At 36.5% G+C, this 13788-nt stretch overlaps 2 protein-coding genes across 2 annotated transcripts; both read right to left on the bottom strand.

The window, feature by feature from the left end:
- Positions 1-3447: 3447 nt before the first annotated feature.
- On the bottom strand, positions 3448-5598 carry LOC113274963 (glutathione S-transferase T1-like). Its single transcript, XM_026524387.1, has 7 exons — positions 5456-5598; positions 5295-5368; positions 5013-5073; positions 4565-4618; positions 4313-4392; positions 3942-4147; positions 3448-3809 (listed from the first exon to the last, which is right to left on the bottom strand). Exons 1-7 carry the CDS (start codon positions 5518-5520, stop codon positions 3600-3602), a joined length of 750 nt encoding a protein of 249 aa, XP_026380172.1. The 5' UTR covers positions 5521-5598; the 3' UTR covers positions 3448-3599.
- A 2-nt stretch (positions 5599-5600) lies between these two features.
- On the bottom strand, positions 5601-7396 carry LOC113274962 (glutathione S-transferase T1-like). Its single transcript, XM_026524386.1, has 7 exons — positions 7277-7396; positions 7127-7200; positions 6964-7024; positions 6828-6881; positions 6566-6714; positions 6171-6376; positions 5601-6079 (listed from the first exon to the last, which is right to left on the bottom strand). Exons 1-7 carry the CDS (start codon positions 7339-7341, stop codon positions 5879-5881), a joined length of 810 nt encoding a protein of 269 aa, XP_026380171.1. The 5' UTR covers positions 7342-7396; the 3' UTR covers positions 5601-5878.
- Positions 7397-13788: the final 6392 nt, after the last annotated feature.

The following is a 13788-nucleotide window of genomic DNA, read 5'->3' as shown; positions in this document are numbered from 1 at the left end:
TTGGTGTTTACATACAATTAAGACGGAGAATCGAATTTAGAATTGACTTGGCATGGCGAACTACATCTCTACCGAATAATCTTGGCACGGTGAACTACATCTCTACCCAATAATTGGAACACTGAAAAACTACACATCAACGTTTACCAATTTTAATTTTAAATATTAATTTTTAACGGGTCAGTTTTTAAAATAATATTAGCCGTGTCAAAATTAAAATCAGAATCTAATGCTATCTATTGATAGGGGTCAAACTAAGTTATGCATCACGATGCTACTGAAATTTGTGCGTGAGCAGCACCATTATGGTGTAAGATGCAGAAGATCAACTAACAATAGTAAAATATCATAAAAATTGTAATTTACCATCAAAATGGGTTGTACACGAATGAAAACTAATCAATGAGAGTGATGCGAGAAAAAGTATATTTTATCCATATAAATTATATTTTCAATAGGACACTGTTCATAACTTTCCACAATTTCATGCATGTCCTTTGTAAACCTCAAATTTAAGCGAACATAGTCATGCTAGGATGAACTATATTAGCGAGTGGGTTAATAAAAGAACTATTGAATTTTAATTATCAATGACACCAATCCCTGCTACATGGCTTCCGAGGAGAATCCAACACTCCAGGTTCTAGCAATGGATGTGATTTGAAAAAGAATAACCACTTGACAATTAATCATAAATCAAATGACTATTATTTTAGTTTCCTCCGATATCTGAAGCTGTTTGAAAGTTTTATAAATAACTGAATAAACAAATGCATTATCACAATTTGTGACCACGGGAAGTAAAACTAGTAAACTAGTAAATGCATAAATGCACTATGTTTTGCATGATATGTGCGAGTTCATTTACACCAAGTGCCCAACACATTTTGGGTGACTAGCATCATCTAGCATATGTGGTTCCTCTGTACAATTGGGATCTTGACATTGCAAATACCTGATCTTTTCCGTTTGTGATTCAATCACCATTCTGATGCATGAACAACCTTCCCACGAACACTTTGAATACATTCAAGGACATTGCACAAGACTATGGTTATCCATGAAACATAATGGACAAACCTCTTTTGCTTAGACACATAATATTTTCTTCGTTTTTCCTTTAGAAAACATAATGGACATATCTGTTAATTTGGTTGAGAGGCCACCCCTAGTGTTGTATTTATAACAAAATACGCGTTGGTAATTCACACGGTAAGTTATAGTAAAATCGCGCGGTTTTAATACAAACGCCAACACATATGGTAATTCAAACGGGCGCTCAAAGGAAAGTCGCGCGGTTATACTACATACGCTAATGGTTAAATTTTCAACAGCTCGATTTTCTTTCTCGACCTATAAATTCCATTCTTCCCATATCCAAAATCACATCTTCTTTTTCTTCTTTTATAAAACGGTTGATCTCTCTCACTCTCTACGTGGTCCAAGTTTACTGAAGAAGAGGATATAACTATATGCAAAGCATATTTTTTTCACAGGGTAATCACTGGTGTTATTTTTCATGACGGTTTCTTTTGGGAGAATGTTTTTTCAATGTTCGTCTCACTGACACCCAGGAAACCGCGATGCTCGTCGATTGCGTGCTCGTTTTCAATCTATTAGGCTTGCAGTCCAGCCATTTCTTGCTCTGGTAATGGAAATTGATAGAGAAAAGTTCAGTGGTGTAACTGAAGATGAGGTGATCCAAAAAACTCTTGATAATTGGGAGGAAGCTCACGGTAAACCTTTTTGTTACGAAGCGTGTTTCAGAACTCTAAAAGATGTTCCATCTCAAGCACATCGTTACTGCACTCGAATACCGCTCTCAGTCTTTACAAGGGAAGAAGATGTTTCTCTTGTTCGATGTTGGTTACATCGTACGATGAGACCAATGAACAATGACAATTTCTGGGAAAGAGTATTGAGACATTTTGTAGCACCGCGGAACGAAACCATAAGAAACAGTAAGAGCATAGAACTAAGAATTGCATTCATTACTAAGGAAGTCAAACGTTATACGGAAGTTTTGTGGATGGTTCACCGTAGCTATTCTGGATTATCCAACGAAGAATTGGTGATTATCTTACCTTTGTCCTCACTGATCAACTGCATCATAAATTTCTGAACTTGGTATTTATTTGTTTTACAGAAAACCATCGCTCAGACCAAGTTTACCGAAGAAAGCGGAAGAGAGTTTAAGCATTTTGAATGCTATCAACTCTACATAGATAATGTCGTAGGATTTGATGTAGTTTGATATTTTTGTTGTGGATTTGATATTATTTGCTAGTTCAAATTGTAATAAATTCGCTTAATCTGAAGTGCAAATCTCTATTTTAAAATCTGAATATTTTCATTCATTGATGCCAAGTCTTTTACAAGATATAAACTTAGGCAATAATAAAATGTATTAAACAACTTCAATAAAAAGCAAGTACAAGTTTTGGCCTCCTGTTTATCCCCATTTGACGTATCTTCCATTCAACGCGTTCTTTGATAGTTTCGCCTTTGTTTTTCAATTTTTTGTTGTTAACTTTCGAAACTGGAGCTCTTCTTTGCCTTTTAGCGGAACATTTTCTTCGAACAACTTCAAAAACTTGCACTTCCCTCTTATAATTTTCAATCTTTTTAAAACTCCCACATATCTTAGAAACAACAACTTCAAGTTTTGCATCGCAAAAAAGTGTGATCGCCTTTTCAACCATTTTACCAACAATAAATTCGAAAAAAATTGAAATAGATTTTAGAAAAGAAAATTCTAGAGAAGTGAATTTGAATTTTGGTGTGAGTGAATTGTTTGAAAATGATGGTAATTTATAAAGGTAAAAAAGTGAATTTTGAATTTTAAAAAACACTACCCGTGGCGTTTTTCTATAAACGCCAGCGATCTAAGTTCTAACGCCGCGTTGCTGCTTTGAGCGCTGGCGCTTGTTCTTCCAACGCCGGCGCTTATCGTTCGAACGCCAACGTGTGTCGTAAGCTCTGACGCTTAATGATCAACCGCCATATGCTTTACCATAGTGGAAAAACCTGTTTGCCCATCCACCTGACTCAACAAAAGTTTTCATCTGACCATCATAGGAATTGCCCTAAGTTTCCACAAATGTCTCATTTCTTTGCAATTGTTGGGCAGACAAACTGATGGTTGTGGCCATGAGAGCGGTGACCGATAATTGCTCAATGACAGTGGCTTTACATCTCGAGTGATTATCCAGTCTCATATGATAATTGAGGTTGTCTTTCATGTTATTCTGATTAATACTAAAATTTGTGAAGCATTATGTAATCTCTATGGCTGTGAGGCGAAAGCCGAAATACTAAAAATTTGTGCAACTTTATGAAATTAATTTCCATCATGAGGCACAAGTGTGCTGGGTATGATAAGGCACATCTTACCCTAAGTATATGAGGCACATATGAAGTTGCGAAAGACTTTTTCCACCCATCAAATGAAAAAGTAAAATAAAACTGAAACATTATTTGAAACCTCAAATTCATATTACTTGTTCAGATCATATGTATGATGTTCCATGTTCGGAAACCGGTAAACATGGTATACCTTACAGAATTTACGAAGAAGCTACATGTGAGAACATTAGATCCTACAACTTTGATGGTAACATGGCCTTCATACTTGACATGGACTCATAGTTTGCTTCAATTGGCAGTTTGTGGAATTTTGATTTTGCTCTGAATAAGATTTTATGCACTTCCTCGAAGTGAGGACTTGTTGCAGTTCTTGTATCCTCGATCCACTTCAATACTTTTTTGAATGGACTTAATAGTCGTATGCGATCTTTCTCATGCAAAAGCTGAATCCAAAAAATTCATAAATTACTAATATGGGAATTCCTCGAGAACATGGTTTAATATTGGAGAGCTTTAACTACTCAAGGTAAATGAGGATCAAATTCAGCTATTCAGAAATGTAAGGATCATTTTACCTCAAGCTGCATGATTTCACAAACAAGGCTAAGATCCGCAATAGATGGTTGGAAACTACCCAATAAGAACTTTCCTTTTCCGGTGAGCCAAACAGATTCAAGTTTTGATAGGGAAGAGGTCAACACTTTCTCAGCTTCGGCAGCTGCTTGCGGATTCATAGGAATGCCTAATGCAGATCCTAGTACGGTATGTAGAACAAAGGGAGCTGAAGAGATACCCAACATGGAAATCATGATTAGAATAATAAAAAAGAAGAACAATCAGAGTACCAAAGAAATGAAAATGAATGGTTACAATATTATCAAGATTTTGATGCTGGTGACAACCTTCACAAAGTTAGACGAATGACAAGGAAATGGTGAATTAATACCTGCACCACGACGTAAATTAGAATGATGCCAATCCAAGACTGAGTGAATCTTAGACCTTTTAGACAGATCATTCGGATACCTTAGAACCAATAGAGTGACGAGAAAACAACGAAAATAGTTTAGTCACAAATCTAGAAATGACATCCAACGAATAAGATGCATCTGATACTACATGGCAGAGGCAAAGTAGGTCCAATATGGTAATATTCAGATATAAGCAATACTGCCACAAAGATAGTAGTTTGACTGACCAGTGATCTGCAACTCCTGGGAACGCCCAAGTTAGGTAGATCAAAATCGCATGACTGTAATAGTATCAAAGAGATTCAAAAGAGAATTAGAAGTAAAATCCACCAACGAAGTAACTCAGCAATAAAAAAATTGAAAACGGCAGGCATATTTGTTGTTCTTCACTTCGACACCAGCGGCATGAAATCCCTAAACCCCAACTGAGCCAAGTCATAGATGAATGATTACTAGTTCTGGATCAAGTAAAGCTTGGACAAGAAAATAGTTCTACAGATAATCAATGCATATACTCCCAACTCGCTAAAAGGCGCATACCCAGACAGAAACTAAGCGTATAAGCCCTCACCCACCACTAACAAAAGACCATCACTAAAGCACTATATCAATTTCATTTACAATAGCTATACAGAATTTATGCTACATAAAAACTTCTATGAGAACAAGGTATACCTCTCAAAAAGCTTGAATCTTCCATCAGTTATCGCTGGAACTTGTCCCAGAGGATTTATTGCTGTACCAATAATAAAAGTGAGTCATACAACAAATTAGAATTAGGGTTTTGTGAATTGGGATTGGATTTAACCAATCTGTACTCAATTTTCCAATACTAAAGCTCCAAACACACAAAGTCAAGAACAGTGTTATACATATAAAAAAACAGGGCAAAATTGGGTTGTTTTCAGTAATTTCAGATCAACGAAACAAAATTAAGAGAAAATTCGATCGACCCACCTACGAATTCAGGCAATTTTTGCTGACGTTTCCCTAAATCTACTCTGATTTCTTCAAAATCAATTCCATTTGCCCTACAAAAATCACCAATTAAGCAAAAAAATAAGTAAAAAATCATTGGGATTTACAAAAACAGAGTAGAGAAGGATAGGGAGAATTACTTGCAGAAGATGAGAATAGCCCGAGAAGGTTGAGACATTCGATCCACATAGACTTTGAGACCCATTTTTTTCACCAAAATCTTGTCTTTGTGTTTCAGCTGCTACTAACTTCAAAAATGATGATAGAGAGAGAATTATACAGACAAACTGAAATCACATATTTTATTATTATAGGCACTTGAAACCAAAATAGGTCATGTGTTTGACTCTCGTCAACCCATCAAGAAGACTATTTGTTTTTATCATCACAAACTTGAAAAGAAGCTGCTTTTACATACAACACACAGACTTTAAACACACCATGAGCACAAGAGCAAGGGAAACTAGAGCTGCCATTACAATCACAACAACTGGCTTGAAACACAAATAAATGCTTAGAACTCTCCTGACTACCGTATATGCCAGTCAGCCTCCAAATCATTCTCATGCAAGCATGGCTTTGATGCTTGACATGGACTCATAATTTTCTTCAAGGGGTAGTTTATGCAGTTCTGCTTTTGCTGCGAGTAGGACTTTATGTACTTCTTCGAAATGAGGGCTAGTTGCAATTCTTGTATCCTCGATCCATTTCAACACTTTCTTGAATGGACTTAATACGCGAACACGATCCTTCTCATACAAAATCTGAATCCATAACCGTGTCACATTAGAATTTCTCTTTCAACGTTGTTATTAACTCGGAAGGAATGATTATAAAAACGAACGACTGTTTTACCTCAAACTGCATGATTTCGCAAACAAGGCTAAGATCAGCAATAGATGGTCGCGAATTTCCCAATAAAAATTTTCCATTTTCATTGAGCCACACAGATTCAAGTTGCGATAAGGATGAGATTAAAATTTTCTCGGCTTCCGCAGCGGCTTCTGGACTCGTAGTAATACCCAATAGAGGTCCTAGTACTGTATGCAGACAAAACGGTGCTGCAAAATTCCCCAGCATGACAGCCATAGTTAGCAAAAGAATAAAATGGACCTCAAAATATCAAAGGAATCAAAAAGAGATTTTTTTTTGAATGATAGGCATTTATAGATAGAGATCTTAAAAGTTATTGCAATTGTCCTAGACAAACTAGCTACAAAGAAATGACAAGAAAAGTAAGCATTAAGTACATGCACCGCGGCGTAAGTTGGAGTGATGCCAGTCCAAGACTGAGTGAATCTTAGCCCTTTTGGCCACATAGCTTTTCTTTTTGGAAAGGGGGTTAAAAATAGATAACAAAGTGCCTAGGCATGGGAGTTTGGCTACATCACTTGGATACCTTATAAAACCAAAAATAGAGTAACAAGAGTCAAGACAGTAACTGGAAAGAACAAGATGCAGTAGGTCAATATTAGAAACTATAGGTTTCACAGAAGTAGTAATTTTTCTTACCAATGATCAGCGACACCCGGGAATGCACAAGCAATGTAGGTTAGGATTGCATGACTGCAAATACAAATACAGAAGATATTTTATTGATTCTTTCTTAAAACAACCACTACTTATTTTGTGCTACATCAAATCCAACCTCTCAAAAAGCTTGAGATCTCCATCAACTATGCTTGGAACTTGTCCAAAAGGGTTTATTTCTGAAATCATGCATGCACCATAAGATACTTTAGCTACAATAAGTTATGTAGACTTAATGAGAGTAAATGGTGCAGTTTCAACAGACGATCTCAATGACCCACCTTTGTATTCAGGCAATTTATGTTCACCTTTAGTTAAATCTACAGTGATCTCCTCAAAATTAATTCCGTTCACCCTGACAAAAATCGCCAATTTTAGCACATAATTCAAGCAAATAAACTAAACAAAGAGAGGGTGAGAGCGAGTACTACTTGCAAAAGATGAGGATAGCTCTAGAAGGCTGTGACATGCGAAAACAATAGATTTTGAGTGTCATTTTTCTTCTTGCTTGTTTATGATTTTTCTAATTTAGATTTCTTCTTTGCAACAATATTGTCTTATAAAAACGGAAGAAGAGGAATTCAGTACTATATATACCCACGTGAACCATGCCCTACTATGTTGTAAGCTTATTCCTCCAGCTACAATCTTATGATTAACGTTTAAAGCAAAAGCAGAAACGTATTAGTTGTTCGTTCGCCATTAGCTTATAATATGATTCTGCAAACCATAATCTTAACATGCCGTACACAAGCAATAATAGTATTTATTCAGTAGTTTTCAATGCATGAGTAAAGCACCCCAAAGCATTAATGTTCCTGTGAACAAAAAAAGCCAGCACTTTTGTATCTTATATCTTGATTTGCTTTTGCAACAGCCTAATACAAGATTTGTGTTACATAAGATATGTTTAAGAACAATATACTTGAAGGAAAAAAGATGAAATCTCCATCAACACTTGGAACTGAAATAATGTACCATAATATTTATAGAGTGACTGAGTGAGTTGTACAAACAAACTGAAATCACATATTTTATGACACGAACTTGAAACCAATATAATAAATTGGTGGCAATATGATCTATTTAACCGTCCATTTTCTTTCTTGATAGCTTGCCTTCTGGCCGAGAGGATCAATGTAGTTGCACGAAATCCTACACTACATCCCTCATATGATTTCATTAACGCTCAACTCATTTTTAAATTAAATCTTAATTTTATTGATGAATCTTTGAACAATCTTACAAGAAAAGATAAAGGAATCAAGAATAACCACTGCTCTAAATTTTCTCTCTCTTATTTACTGGTTTCTTCCTCAAAAAAGATCTCTCTCCTCTCCTTTACAACTGAACGACTATTTATAAGGAAATACATAGTGGATGACAGCTAATCTGTCCTTTATTTTCGGATATGACTTGCGACATTCTCGCAACCTTACAAATGTTAATCTCGCAAACTCTCTAATTTTCGCAGAATCATTACATTCTTCTCATGATTTTAGCTGACGTCGTTTATTATGTCACTTCTAAAATTATTCTGCGACGCTGTTGTGTTGTGTTGTTGATAATTTCGCTGAGGCATTATCGCTGCGAGATTCTGATCCTATATCTTGCCTCTTCTCATATCTTCTTCGCGAAGTAGAGAATGATGTGAAAAATGCCGCAGTTATCCATCATTTCATATTCTGCATTTATCACACGTATCCTTTTTCCCGTCTGTTTCTTGACACGTCTTTTGTAACCGCTGCTTTTTAACCGCTTATGTCTTTCCGTATTAATCGTGTTTATCTTCTCGAGGAAAAATTCCCTCTATATATACTCTTTCTCACTTTCTTTTTCTTTCTTTTTATTTTCTCTGCAACTTTATCGTTCTTCTGCAAATTCCGTTATTGCAACTTTTCTTCTTTCTTCTTCTTTCAATCTTTTTAATTTCTTCTTCATCTTCATACTATTCCCTCTGTAGATCTTCATCATTCGTAATTTTCTTCGAAATAATCTTCCTGCTAGTGTTTTCCATGGATTCATCAAGGTTAGTTTTCTTTTTTCTTCCTTATGGGTTTTGTTAAAATTGATCTTGCTTACTGCCTTATTTGATATTGTTTATGTGATTCCCATACTCTTGTTATTATAGCAAAAGCGCCTCCAACACTAAATCTACGGTTCAGAACCTTAATATTCCCAAACCGCAACATAAGATTGTTGTGCATAAAAGAAAGTCTGCGAATCAGAAGGTAGTAAGAAACATTATTCTTTTCTAATAACAATATTCTTGCCTCTGTTTCTTATCTGGATTGTAATTCGCAGGGTGATAAGGATGTCAATAAACCTCTCAAGAAATCTCGTCACCTTAAAACTGTTGAAACTTCTGTTCCATTCCACTTACTTATCTCTTCTAAATCTCATGCGACATCTTCGCAAGATAAACCATCATCTCCAATTCGCGAAAAAGCTGCCTCAGACTTCGTTTCTTCAACTGAATTTTCAATGATTGAAACCCCCATTATTAATACTTCTGTGAATGAAACTTCTTCTCTTCCTATTGATAATGTTTCTCAATCTTCTATCATTGCCAGTTCTCTACCTGAGCCTCTCCCCTTTTCAAAATAAACCGTGGAAGGAATAAATACTTCTTTCAAAGTTTTGTCTAAAGTCCTGGATGATGGCAAGAAGTCTTCCACTGATCCTGTCAAGTCTAGTATTTGCGAAATTCTAAGTAAGTATTTCAGTTATGACAGAGCTGCTTCGCAAACAGCTTTGGAAAAAGAGTGTAATGCTCTTCGTCTCGAAAATCAAAAGCTTCAGAATGTTTTGTTGGATCGTGACAACCTTCGCAAGAAGAATTGATTTTCTTATCCGTGTCTTCAATTTGCCTTTCTAATGGTTTTATCCTTCCCATATTTAATTATCCTTGAAATCCCTCTTTCGCATGTTAAGCCTTAAACCAGAAACGAATAATGGAGAGATATCAATTTGAATCTGCTGTTGAAGACGCCCGTGTTGATAAAGAGATTTTGATGGATCAATATAACCAATTAGATAACCTTTACTCATATTCTATTGATCATATAAATAATCTTACCAATGAAAATACCCAATTAGTTCAGAGGCAAGATTTATTAAGTAATGAAATATCTCGCCTTTCTTATTCTTTAACTAAAGCTAATTTAGGGATAGAAACTTTATCAGATGAGAATAAAACCTTATCTCAAGAGAAGCTAACTTGTTTAAAACCTTATCTTCGCAACAACTTAGCATTCTTCAGAAAATATGTGATGACCAAGAACAATCTCTTCGCTCTTTGAGAGATGAACTTAAAGAAGTAACAGAGTCATCTATTGCTGAAAAATACACACTCATTCAAGGTAGAATAGCTTTAAGTGTAAAGGCGAATCAACTTAAAGAACAATATTCCAAATTAGAAGATTCTTATTCTTCTCTTGCGAAGAAAAATGCCTTTCTTATTTCTAAAGAGAAAAATCTTCAGTCTCGACTTAAAGGTTTAGTTGGAGATAAATTTGATGATGCGATGAGACGTTGGGAGAATAGTTGTCTAAATTTGATTCAACATCTTATTTCGAAAAAGGAAGGTAGTCATAATAGTTTGACTGCCTTAACTATCTTTTCTTTGTCATATTTTTGTGAGTTCTTCATCTTATTGAAATTTTGTATTCTACCTTTCGCAGAGTCTGAGAAGAATCTTCATTCCTCCATTTCTGTGTTGGAGGCTAAATATGCCAAAACTCGCAAAGAAAATGCATTGCTCGTCTCTGTCCTTACTGGTTCTCGCGACCGAGAAGAAAGAAGACTTGATTATCTTGCTTATTTTAAGGATATTCAAGATAGGAATCATCATAGAGCACTTCTTCGTCAAGTTCATCTCCGGGCTGAAGTCCTTGTAAATGATATTTCATTATCTAAATCTCTTCCTCTTACATCAATCGAACCTTTGGAAGTAGATGATGATGAAGTTCCTCGTCCTGCTGATAGTGATTATGTTTATGAAAGTGGTGCAGAGGATAATCTCTTGGAAGATGAAGAAGAAATTCCTTCTAAGGAAGCATCTGCTGGTGTTAATCAAAATGAGAATGAGATGAAAAAGAAATCTCTTCTGAAGAAGTAATTGCTGGCGATAATCAAGGTGCTAATCAAGGCGAAGATCAGAATCGAAATGAAGGAGAGGCTTGCGATAATGAGAACATTGGCGAAGAACGTCTATTATCTCCTTCTACTGGAATTAATATTGAAGCATGAGCTTCTTATCTAGCTATATCTTCTTGAATTGTCTTATCTTTATTACCTTTTGAGAATAATATTCTTCAACCAACTTTGGAATCAATTTTCCCTTTTAGTATTTTGCTGGTGAGAAAGATAATGCTTCTTGTTTATTGATTCCCATACTTGCCTCTCATTATCTTTCTTGCGAAAAATAATCTGTTATGAATACTTATAAATATTTTGTTTTGTCATGTGGTCTTATTTTGCCTTCCTAATTAAAGGTCTTATTATGCCACCTCTTGTCATTGCGACAAAATCGCAGGACGTCCTTGCACTTTCATGCAAAAACCCATTGATCTTGCCTTAACTTTTTCTTTTGTATTATGGCCTCTTCAGGAATGTTGCGACAATATGACAAGCCTAAATATTCTTGCGAAAATAAAGCCCCATGACATTGTCGTCTTTCGACGAAATCGCAGGACGTCTTCGCACTTTCATGCGAAAACCCATTGATCTCGTCTTATCTTTTTCTTTTGTATTGTTGCCTCTTCAGGATTGTCGCACAAATATGACAAGCCTTAATACGCTTGCGAATAAAAATCCTCATGACATTTGCGTCTTAAGACACTTATCAGCTCCCTAATGGAAGGTGCCTCCCTTATCTCCCCCCTGGTTGCCCCTTCAAGGAGGCGTACTTCTACCATACAAGGTTAGCTCCTCCCATCCAGTCTTAACAACAACCAGTTGTTTTCGCATCCTTTTATCCCTTTTACCTATAGGGCTTATGGTTACGAGACTGCACCCTAAGTGGGGTTTTCTTCTGGCCGAGTGCAGTATAAGCCAAGACTTGTCAAGAATGGCAAGGTACGCTTCAAACGCCCCTGGCACTCTTGACTCAACCGTGTACCTCGGTGCCTTGATCAGATCTGCACTCCTTGGGAGAGTCTTTATTACCTTAGTCGTCCAACCTAAGTCATATGCTTAAGCTAAGAATTTAAGATGCCTCTCCCGGATGGGCTTTATTGACCCCAAATCTCCATGACTCAGGTTCCGGTGGCGGTGTAGCCTTTCCCCGAGCCATGCAACAGGTACCCCCTTATATGACGTACTTTAGGTCTTACATTTGCCTCTTGCGAAATTTTATTCGCGAACTAGGGTGTACGCCATAAAGGTTCGCCCCTTTCTTTTATGTCATTGTTCTGTGATTATCTCTGCGAAAGTTTCGCACATCATGATCTTGTTTTGATATGAATAATCTTGCAATTATTCTTTCAGAATCCATAACTTCTCAAAGCTTCTTACGGATAATATCTTTTTAAGTACAACATGTTCCATGGTCTGTCAAGTCTATGACCAACATCTCCACCTTCTGGATCCATTAATCTATAAGCTCCTGTTCCAACTATCTCCAGAGGCAAGTACGGGTCGTTCCCATGAGGAGCGGTGGAAATACTGTAACCAATATCTCTAATAAATTAACCGACAATGATGTTTTTGGATTTTTATAATTGAAAATTTAATAACAAAATTAAACTAAACTAATAGAGTAAATCCAAAGGAAAAGTCGGTAACCCGGGTTTCATGATATCTGCTACTATCTCTATTTAATTACTGAAATGAAACATGATTGCAAATATATGTTTATTCTTCGTTCTATCGACACCACCTATTATATGTATTAGAGTTGCAAATATCACTGGGACACCCTAAGCATGGCACATCAAAAGACTAAACCCAAGCAAGCATCATCAAATTGTGTTAGCGAGAAAGTTATACGAAACTAAATTATTGATTCACAAATTGTATCTGGCTCTTCTAAATATAACCCATCAAAGGATTCAACCCAAGCATGAACTATCAAATAATGAGACCAAAACTATTTGTAAAACTATCCAATTACGCACAAAGGTTATTACTAAACCGGTAGAGCAACAACTCATTTCTCATTAAATCAATAAACAATATTCGAAAATCAATTTATTCAAATCATAATGGTCTATTGCTATATAACCAATCAAAGTAGCCTAATACCCAAAGTAGTTTCACCGGCAAAACCCTAGCTACGAGGAAATTAGAACATGACTATGGGTTTCTCAAAACCCATACAAAACAAATGACTAGGAGATAAGAAAGATAAACCAATCACAATCGCGCCGTCACCACGATGAAATCAGTTGTTCTCCCCTTCGGTATGAGCACCTCACAGCCGCACCTCTTCTTTTTCCGGTTTCTGTCTCTTCTCGGCTCTGCAGCCGACTTCCTCCCTTTTCTTCTGAATCTGCCTTCCCAGGTATACAAAGCTGCTGCGAGTGAATAAAACCTAATGGATCTGGTGCTAAGGCCCACTCCATTCTCTACCGACCGACATCAATATTGAGACCCATTACCAAAATTTGACACCAACACCAATTCTGCAATTCCTATTCACGGACCATCTGAATGTCGTCTTGCTGGTTGTGTAAGCTTAGGCGAACACACAAACCTTTCTTTATCCTCTGATGCATCTTGCCATTAAACGGCAGCAACTTCTCTGACAAGCTCTCAACTCCAACCACTGTCATCATCTCCAGCATCACCTAGAGTTCAGGTCCTCCCTTACAGACTCCGTTCTCGAGCTTCACCATTAACTTTCGATTAATCTCTTCATGTGCAACGGATATGAAATCCATGTCTTCACTCCCTGTTTTCTCAGCACCGGCACCTGCGACTTCTCTTGAAACTTGTAATG

This window comes from Papaver somniferum, chromosome 4 (assembly GCF_003573695.1).
Source record: "Papaver somniferum cultivar HN1 chromosome 4, ASM357369v1, whole genome shotgun sequence".
In the NCBI taxonomy this organism is placed as follows: domain Eukaryota; kingdom Viridiplantae; phylum Streptophyta; class Magnoliopsida; order Ranunculales; family Papaveraceae; genus Papaver; species Papaver somniferum.
The sequence above is the reverse complement of the archived record's forward strand: the minus strand, read 5'-3'. Positions and strand labels throughout refer to the sequence as shown.

Bases quoted from the DNA above. Each gene is read 5' to 3' on its own strand.
- LOC113274963 (XM_026524387.1), bottom strand. From the start codon at position 5,520: ATGGGTCTCAAAGTCTATGTGGATCGAATGTCTCAACCTTCTCGGGCT. The intron at 4,619-5,012 runs GTATACCTTGTT...ATACTATTACAG, and splicing joins AGATTCAAGCTTTTTGAGAG to TCATGCGATTTTGATCTACC. The intron at 4,393-4,564 runs GTCAGTCAAACT...ATTGGTTCTAAG, and splicing joins CCAGGAGTTGCAGATCACTG to GTATCCGAATGATCTGTCTA.
- LOC113274962 (XM_026524386.1), bottom strand. From the start codon at position 7,341: ATGACACTCAAAATCTATTGTTTTCGCATGTCACAGCCTTCTAGAGCT. The intron at 6,882-6,963 runs GTTGGATTTGAT...TTGTATTTGCAG, and splicing joins GATCTCAAGCTTTTTGAGAG to TCATGCAATCCTAACCTACA. The intron at 6,080-6,170 runs GTAAAACAGTCG...TTATGGATTCAG, and splicing joins GCGAAATCATGCAGTTTGAG to ATTTTGTATGAGAAGGATCG.